Source organism: Nanorana parkeri, unplaced genomic scaffold (genome assembly GCF_000935625.1).
Source record: "Nanorana parkeri isolate BGI_ZX_2015 unplaced genomic scaffold, ASM93562v1 scaffold122, whole genome shotgun sequence".
NCBI lineage: Eukaryota > Metazoa > Chordata > Amphibia > Anura > Dicroglossidae > Nanorana > Nanorana parkeri.
In genome coordinates this window covers 44148-54535 of record NW_017306390.1, presented here as the reverse complement: position 1 = coordinate 54535, position 10388 = coordinate 44148, and the positions used below count along the sequence as shown (strand labels likewise).

The 10388-nt window shown below is 41.1% G+C and overlaps 1 protein-coding gene across 1 annotated transcript; it reads right to left on the bottom strand.

Moving 5' to 3' along the window:
- Nucleotides 1-4561: 4561 nt before the first annotated feature.
- CLDN34 (claudin 34) lies at nucleotides 4562-5368 on the bottom strand. The gene has a single exon (XM_018553503.1). It carries the CDS (start codon nucleotides 5366-5368, stop codon nucleotides 4562-4564), a length of 807 nt encoding a protein of 268 aa, XP_018409005.1.
- Nucleotides 5369-10388: the final 5020 nt, after the last annotated feature.

Below are 10388 nucleotides of genomic sequence, written 5' to 3'. Positions count from 1 at the left end.
GTTTCGGATGGTGCAGTGCATTGTGGGATGTCCCGCGGTCGAACAGACCGCGGACATCCCATAATGTTCGGCGAACGTTAGAATATGCTATGTTCGAGTTGAACATAGGTTCGACTCGAACGTGCAGCCCATCCCTACTCACGACCAGCTCTCCGACCTTACGTGCGGGAACGTGACAGCGGCAGTGTGACGTCTCGCCGGCAGAAGTGCTGCACTCCGTTCTCCACTGCGGGTCTCGGTAAGTATTTTATTGCCCGATTCATAGTACACTGTTCTGTACTGTACATCTGCAACACTATACAGTACAGTACTAATGAAGTACAGTACTGTATACAGTTCCTCGCTTAACGACCAATTAGTTTAACAACCTGGTCATAGGAACGGAACTCGGTCGTTAAGTGAGGAATGCCTGTATTATTATTGTAGCCCAGGTATAGCCGGTATACTGTTGTAACATAATTTTGTGTTTAGAGTTAATTACTGCTGCCCGGGATCCCTGCAGTGGAGGCTTGTGGGAATTATAGTACACAGCCAGGGAAAGATTATAGTGAACTGACTCAATTGGACTACAATTCCCAGGTGTGTGGGATCCAGAGAAGAATGGGCTGGCAATGAATGTGGAAAGATCCCGCTCATGTCGTGAACTGGGGAAGCAAGTGAGTGGTTCTGTGTCAGAAAGAACTGCAGATCCAGTCACCAAGTGAACACTCCATTAGAAGCTGTGCTTACACCCTGGTCAGGTAACGTCTTCCAAGCAGGAGAAGACTGTGGAGACTGACATTTGCTATTATTCTAGAGCGTAAGTGCCGCTCCGTTCAGTATATCCAAGAGTGCGGCCTATACAAATTGCGGACCCCAGTATCATCATTCCTGTTATCGCAGGATGCCCGGTTCCATTGATCAGCACTGCATAGGATTACATTGCTGATACCTGAGGACAGTGCTACTGTAGTCTGCATCCAGGTTGCCTAAAGTAGAATGAAACCTTTTTTTTTTTTGCATATATCTACTGCTTGCCGTAGACATATGCAAAAACATTTTAAAAAATTTGAAAGTTACCAAACAGGTTATTAGATACCTCTGACTCTGCCGCTCACTCCCATCCGAAGTTATGAAGATTCTCAAGCGGCTGTGAAGGATCATGGGGCAGGCGCATGCGCAGTAGAGATGTTCGGTCGGGAGAAGAGGAGAGACACATGGTAAGTCAATGCACGCAGCCCGGCAGCAGGCACGCACACAGACACCATGGGACACTGAAGACACAGCAGTCAGCGCTGGATCAGAGACGGGCACCAGCTCTGGAGGGACTCCTGAAACTTACTGGAAAGAAGAAGATGATCGGATCAAGAGGCATCATTTAAGGTAAGTCCTTAAAGCAGCTTTGAGGGGGGGAAATGTGACTTTAATGAGCCAAGGAAAGTCTGCTGGGGGATGCGTGGATGCCTGCTTCCTCACCTGACCACCCCTAGATCGCGTCTCCACTGCAGGACCGGTGAGAGGCCTTAGGCCTTTATATTACTGCTTGTCAGAATAATAAATCAATAGCATTTTGGGCCCCATCATTGGCTAGCTGAAGAAAAGTACCACTTGCCAGCTGGTTAGAGACCCAGGTAATTATGATTAACATTTGACCTTTGCTCTCAGTCCATAAGAATACCTTGGTCAGCACAGTACTGTCTTAAGTGATATTCCTATAGCTGAGATAGTAATGTTGTTCAGACACCCAGGGAGATTCTATCTTCTGTGGATATTGTTGTCATTCCTATTCATATTCATTGTACTAAGATTTCATTTGTTTGGTAAAGCTTTTACAACATCTCGTAGGGTGTGCTGGTGTGCTGGTGTGCTGGTGTGCTGGTGTGCTGGTGTGCTGGTGTGCTGTGGATCCATTACAAAAAGGTCTATCGCAGAAGAATCCATTTATTCCAGCGGCTCCTTAGGGGGTGAGCGCTACATAATTATTATGATTATTCAGAATTTCAATAGCACAGCGCTTTATGAAATGGAGGGCGACAATTTCAATACAGGAGGGTTAGGAGGGCCCTGCTCGTGACTGCTTACAATCTGGTAGGTAAATTATTATTTTTCTTTTCTGGGTTTTTTTTAGGGTTACTTTGCGGCTCTGACAAATTTGTTTGGAATCCTCCGTTTTTTATATACTGGCCCAGGAAGGGGCGACTAATCTGGTTGTAACGTGTACATGCATATGGTACTTATTGTGTGTTGTGAAGCCTGTACAGGCTCTTGGAGTGTCCCCTGAGCATAACTCTAGACATTTTAGATTCCATCTTTAGAGTACACCGTCTTGGTACAAAATGAATTAGACCAAAACCAAGTGATTAAATAAACACGTGTAACATTTCTGTAATGAAATACAGAACAAATATTTTTAGAGTTGGATTTTTGATTCCATGTGACTCACATTTCCACTATATCTTGTTCTGTTAGTTATTGTTAAGCAGCTTGTTTTCGGAGTATATAGTACATCCAGGACAAAGGCTACAGGACTAGCTGTCAGTCATAGGATAGGAGCAACAGAAGACTATTTACTGATGTCTCCAGGATACAAGAGAATGGTATTTACCAATACAATACCTGCAATGAATAGGGATCAGACTATGTGGGTCCTCTCCGCTCGTCTGAATTGTTCCCAAGGCATTAAATGAGAGAGCATTACTATTTAGAAAGCTTAGTTCTATTATATATATGATCTACTTATGGCACGTAATTCCTTCCAAAATAATTCCACCGCACAATAAACCTTCGGATAACAGAACGTTTTTTTTATAAGGATCAATTATTATTACTATTATTATTACTATTATAATTATGTTTGTAACATTAAGACACATGCTATCTAGTGATGCAGTCATTATTTCAATAAAAATATTACAATATTTGCTTTGGTCAGATCTTTTACAGAAACTTTATTACACGTATTGGTGCACATTGAAATGATCAAAGGGCTTCACAGCAAATTTTTGCTTCATCATTTATTATAAGTGCCATGCTGTAATTTTTTCTACAGGTCTGTTTTGTGCTGTGTGTTTGACTTTTGTTTGTGAAATATTTCCCTTGCTCACCAAAAACTAGTCAGTGTAAAACTGCAAACGTAGAATTTTAATGGTCACAAACTGAAAATAAAGATGTATTTCTGTATTGAATTTCTATAAGTTCGATCCCATTCCTAATAACCATATTGATCTAGAAGTATGCAAACATACTTATTGAAGGCACCCATAGGATGTACTTCCTCAATGCACTGACACAGTTTTACTCAGCCCTGTAAACATGCCCTTCCTTGTGTCACGACTCACAGAGTCTGCCTTCTGAACTACAACACAACATCTAAACAATGTAACAATATTATTGCTCGCTGGATGCAATGCATTATAGGCTATCAAGAAATCGAGATTGCATTATTATTATTATTATTAAAGCACACTGGGAATCCAGGAAGTTGTCGAATGTGATGGACAGACAGAAAGGCAGCACTCATTACCTAAAAGGGATTTTTCCAAGTAAGCTTTGATTGCATTATCAAAACCAACTCTAGTATGTATTCCTATTACAGTGCTGATGTTATAACAGACAAATACACATGCAATATACATTGTTAATGGAAGTCCACAAACCACAGATGGTACCTAAGCTTATTAATGTATTCAAGGGAACTCAATGAGCATAATCTCAATTCAGCTCACTGAGTTCATTAGGGAGAATTACAGAGGCTGGAGAGAAAGGGGGATCAATTGAGCCCATAACAATTAATCAGATTCCAGCTTTCCAATACATATTAGAAAATGACAGGAGACTCCTCTCATTTTAATTCCATCTAATTTTTAGATCAGTCCAATCAGCATCAATATAAACAATTTAAGAGTCTTGCTGTATGCCTTTGAATGATTGCAACAACCACATACAAAACTCTCCCTCTTCATGCCAATACCCCCTACCTGCACTTGACATATCTTGAATAGTTGTGCTATTGTAATATAAGAGATATTATTACAATACCACTATGTGACATAAAGCTGATTTTAAATTACAGAAGGTTGCAAACAATACTTTTTAGGAAACCTTAATTGAGAAGTAGATGACTAGATCAGAAATGCCACAACAATACACAGTATATGTTTCTATGTATGAAAACGTACCTGTACTGTCCCAAATGAAAATCCATGGACCCAACGCACTCCTGACATCTTGTTCCACAAAAATCAGGATGGGTGCTGCAGTGGTCAACGGATGGCAACCATTATATGCATAGGTAGAAACAGAGACTCTTTGGAGTGCCGGTGTCCCTGTTTCTACTTGTAATATCCCAAAGACATCCCTCATAAATGGTAAACCCTTAATTATGGCGGTTAATTAAAACTGCATCAAGTTTAATGACACATTTTTGTAACTATATATTTTTACATTAACTCCTGTAGTATACGAGTTCTCTCTATACAGTCACAATATTCCTGGGATCCAAATAGACTTGTGCAGTTGCTGGTTATTAGATGACTGCATTCTAGAAAACATTGGCACAGAGATGTGTAAACAAAGGGTTAATTCATAACAGTTCACCCACGTCCCATTCAAATGCCTGGTTCCTAATTCCATCGCAATTTAAAGGTATACTTCCAAAACTGGTTAGTGACGCAAAGCTTGCAGACCTTTCCACCTCCCTAGAAGTCATACTGAAATCATCCGAGAATGCAGAATCATTTGAACCTATTGGATGAACAATGTTGTTGGAAAGGTGAGGTAGCTTATAGGCAAGGAAAAATATCCCACTCCAGAAATAGAAGATGGCGGAAACAATCCCCAGGCAAATGGCAGCACCGACTTCCTGCCTCTGAGGAATGGAAGGCATATAATACGTGCTGGGGAAATAAATGCTAACATTATTGACAACGGAGTGCATATTCCAAGCCACTGGAATAAGAATGATAATACTGCTAAATATGCACAAAAATCCACTCAATGTAAACCACTGAAGAATCCTGTTGAAATTGTCTGTCCCATGATAGACATGTTTTAGTCCAAAGACAGATGCAGCTTTTCCCATTGCACCAAGGATTATAGCCGTCAACATGAGGCCCTGTGCCACAAATATTTCACGTGGCACAAAAGAGTCCGTCACGCTGTATTCCTTACAGTACATCACTTTTTGGTTTGTGGACACCAAGATATGGCTGAAGAAACACGTCCGCCAGATGCCAACCCAAGCAATGCCAGAGGTAATCACAGTGGTATTGGTCACATACCACACTCTCCACTGCACAAGACCTGTGGCGACGAAGCCCAAAATCCAGCCCACTGTAGCAAAAGCGAATCCTCCAAGTTGAAGATGAGCTGTGTTGGCCAGGTACGGCATGACCCAGTAATTCTCAGCTCTACTCTATGGTCAGTTCATCACAGCCATCTATTGGTGATCACTGAAAGAGAAGCAAATGAAAGAACACATGCATAAAAGTACTATCAATGAATGTATCTTACTGAGCAAAGGTAGTCATGGGAAGTAACCTCTTCTCTCTTGCTGACTACCCAGAGCAGAGTGAAATACTACTCTCTATTAATTTCTTTAACACAAAGTACACAAAACTGTGAAGCAGGCTGACACCCATAGTTGCCAAGAAACTGGAACCTACACAGTATACAGTCACCCTTTCCACCCTGCAGCATTTAGATACAAGATTACTTATGCTGTCAATAACATGGCAACTGTGCATGCTTCACACCTTCCGTCAGTGTCCTGAACATGTCTCAGGTTTTATTAATACATATTACTCTTACTTACAGAGCTGTGTACCCTTTAAGTATTACATATAAAATATATAATAATCATTTAGAAATTGTGTAAAATAAAATAATTGATTGGTTTGTCTTATTATTTTATTATTATATGCTAAAATGTTATACAGCTTTATATTTTCAAAATTATTTGACCATTTACAGTGAGCCCTGATCTCTGGATCTGATATACATATGAGCATACAGACGTGCAACCCCAATGGCATAAACTGGAGGACATCTAAAGCTTGCCATACAGTAGAATTTTGTTCAAAACTATTTGTTTTTGGAATGTCCGTTCGATTTTCTATAGTTAAGAGAATTAAACCCAAACATTTTAATTGTAGCAAATAATATACTGCACTATAAATATAAAGGGACAAGGTGCACAATAAATATTATTAAAGTATACTAATTAATATCCCCAATAATTAATACATACAGTATATGTATGTGTCCATTTAAATTTTATGCACATATACAAATGTTCCAATAATATTCAACAATATAACAGTGCCAATGTATAACAACTCCAAATGTCCATTCCAGTGCAAAATGTGCAAATATAATACCCACACTATATAGGTTGAACCAGATGGACCTGTGCCTTTTTTCATCCTCACGTACTATGTAACTTTGAACAATGTTCTGAAAATTATCATCTTTATTTATGGAGCCAAAGGAAATCTCACCGCTCCAATTCCTTAGCCACCATCAGGACTCCCCTGGTGCTGGTCTGATAGGTGCGTCTCCACCTTGGAATGTAGTAGTATACAAACAGACCGCACTATCCAGAGAATTCCAATACTTCAGACTTTATTAAAATTCGCAGCAAATCCAGTCTAACAGTGAATAGAGGTCCATGAATAAGCCTACGGGTGAAACATGTGAGAGGTTGTAGCTGGTTGGGGGCTTGCGGTGCCGGTACACCTTTATTCACTGTTATACTGGATTTGCTGTGAATTTCAATAAAGTCTGAAGTATTGGAATTCTCTGGATAGTGCGGTCTGTTCGTATACTACATCTTTATTCATAGTTATATACTTTTTTTAAAATCACGCAGTAGTTTATCAAGAGCACGCAGTAGTTATTTTCTATTTAAAAGAGTTCTGGAAGCTATACTGCTAGAGATCTCTGAGGGCAAGCTTTGGAAAGCCAATGTCTATATTTCCAGTTTAGCAAAGTATAGTCAATGCTATAATTACAGCACAGACAAACTCGTGTCACAGTTAAATACAACCAAAGTCTTTACCTCTTTGGCATGCATATCTAGTGTAACTACATATTAAGAATCAGCTTATGTGATGTACTATGATTATGGTCACCACTCCTTGCACAATAACTGTATTTTAATCTCCACATTTTGTCATTCCAGAGACATTGTGGTAAGCTATAATGGATCTCTGTCTTCTCAAATCCATTTATTTGCTTGCTTACTATACTTATTGGAATTTGCAGCAAGCACATCCAAATCCTACAGGCACCAATCCCTTATGTACTGCCATGTGTTGATATCCTTAAAGTGAACCAGTATATGAGCAAGTCATATACTGCAATGTAGGAGGCTAGAGGAAAAAAAAATACTTCCCTCGTTTGTCATTAAAATAGTTTAGGTGGGTTATTTATATCCAATTTGCACAGTCATCCGGCCAAACAAATGTTTGTTTTGTGCGAATAGACCCCAAAATTAATGTTCTTAGATATCTTTTATTTTCTTGGGGAATGTGTGTAATGTAATACAGGTTTTTCTGCAACTAGATGGAGCTCCTCAGCTCCACCTAGCAGAAAAGCCCTCAGACGGCTGTTCTGCCCACTAATCTCTACCAAGTCGAACTATTGTTGGGCACACACCTTACAACCATCGCAAGACTTTGTCTTGCAATGGTTGTAAGGTACTTAAAAAAACGTACGATCTGCCTATCTTGGACAGGCAGATCGTACTTAAGATGATCGCAAGCTGCGCCCCCCTGAGGGGCGTGCTTCCGATGACCGCAATGCCGAACGCGCAGTGTGCGCTTGTGCACACCGGCCCGTCCGGCTTTTATCTTACGAACACGCTACACACCCGCCGAACATCGTTCGATGCTCGGCGGGTTTTCGAACATGTTCGTAAGTTTAAAGTCATGCGACCTTACAGTAGTAGAGGTCGCACGGCTTCCACACTCCTTACGATAATCGTACGATCGCGGGATTTCCCGCGATTATTGTACGATTATCGTAAGGTGTGTGGGCACCCTAAGTGGATCTTTAGCATGTGATCGCTGTTATAACCAATCACATACTACTGTTTACATTATTATTCCCTTACTCTTACAACAGAGGAATAAGAGCAAATAGTAGTGATTGTGAATGGAAAATGAATAGATCAGGAACAGCAGCTGCTGATCATCCGTTAATTTTCACTGACTTGGATCATTTAATTAACCCGTTCACACACACACACACACAAACACCCCTTTCCTCCTGCCCTACACATCTACGCTCCAGCCTGTCTCTCATTGTGACCTGTATATATAGTTTATCTTTCACCTCCCTTATCCTGCACAGCTATTAATTACCCTTTACATTAATTCCTTTACCTCTTGATCCCTCTGTGTATGACCTGAAGTTCGGTATCTAGTGCATATTTACCAAGCTCCATGTTTAAACCCCCTCAATACCAGCAAGTTTCTTTATTTTCAAACATTTGTGACATAAAAATGAGATCGGCATTGGGTGTCTACTTTTGAAAAAGAGGTAATTTGCCTGCCATTTTTTATTTTGAGAGAAAGTAAAGAAAAGCTGAAAAATGGCCTGTACAATTACAGGCTGGTACTCAAGTGGTTATAGTTGAACTCCGGCCAGAACAATTGTAATATCTATTGATTTGATATTTCTCACTTACCGAAGCAGCGTGGCCTTATTGTTTTATTTCCTCTGATAAGCATATAAAATTATTTGTTAGTTCCCCATGAAAATACATTTTCCATAGAACTTCTGGCCTCGCAGCTGACCCCAGCACTTGGGTTGTGTCTCGCCCTCTTTGTGCGCTCAGCAGAGGAGCTTTTTAGAATAAAAAAGCTATGGCCAAGCTGCGTGGGTTAGTGAAAAATATCAAATCAAAATATATAAAAAATGTTTTGCCTGGTGTTCAACTTTAATGTGGTAAAACAATTACCAAAAAGTATCTTCAGCACATAACTCCTTATGAAAAGCAGCAGAGTACTTCCACAAATACAGGAGCCTGAGGAGTTTTACATTATCAGGTACATATACCACCCATTCCTGCTTCTGATTACTGGATTATACTGATGGTGTCATAAGGGAGTAGGGTCTGGGAATAGGAAGACATCCTTTACCTCCACTAACATGGCAGCTGTTTTACAGTGGAAGACTGGGGCAACACAACAAATACAGTGTTCATCGAACAACATTGCCTTTATTTCTGATGCCACAAATGATCACAAAACAATAGTAATTTGAATTGTATTTATAACACAATCATGCCTGGGACATGGATAAGGAGGGGGATATGGGGGTCCAAACCCACCAAGAGCATCTGCCATGGGCATCACACTGGGGGGAACATGGCCCGTGTCTCCTGTTTGTTTTCCCCCCAAATTACCCACACCCACAAAGTGACTGTACACAGGAATCTCTGTAATGCTGTCACTCTGTCAGGAACATGATCTGAACCCAGGGCTTCTGCTGTAGCTGGAAGTGGTTCTACCTGCTTAGCCACCTTAGAACCTTGGATAGCTCTGTGCCTGATCTCCAAATTAAACCTAGTTTCTGCTGAACTCTGAACTCCTTGCTCCCCCCCTTGAACTTCCTATTTGAGTCATGCCTCTGCACTTCCTGTTTGCTAGATTATTGTGCTCCTGCTTCCTTCTGTGATACAATCCGTTCATACTGCTACCTGTGTACGGACCTTTGGCTGCTGATTCATCGACTACTCTCATTGTCTTCTACTTCATACCTGATACCTTTGGCTACTGACCTCAGCTTGATCTCTGACTTTGCTTCTGCCTGCTCCTACTACCGTCTGCTTGTGTACCAAACCCGGCCTGTTTGACTAGTACTTGCCTGGTGTTAGCTACTGGACTCCGAGCCTGATCCAGATCGTGACACACTCATGAAATTCAGACCTCAGAAGCAAAGTGGCTCAGAACAAAGGCATCCCCCTCCTCAGCTCTGTCACATAACACAGCCAGGGAACTCTAATTCTTTCCTTCACTACGCGCATAGCTCCAGTTAGTATGTGAGGTCTGAGTGTTTTGCATTGGAGAGGTACGGGCTGAGTAGAGAACATGACGGAGGGAGATCTGACCTTTTAGGGGTGGGGAGCTTGTGTTGCAGGGAGATTTATGCTTTTTCTGGGGGGAAGTAGCAGAAGGATTAGTGCTGGGGGAAGATTGTACTGGAGGGAGATTTTGGGTTGTGTTGTGGGGGGGGGTATGGGGGACCAGGCTGTGTGGATTTATGCTTGGGAGAGGTCTCTAACACTTGCTGGGTTATTGCCGGCCCTGATATTTGCTGGGGTTTTTCCTGGCTCTGACGTATGTGGGTATTATCATTGGCATGAACACCAATATTGGGGGTTATTTTTGCTGCCAACGACACCA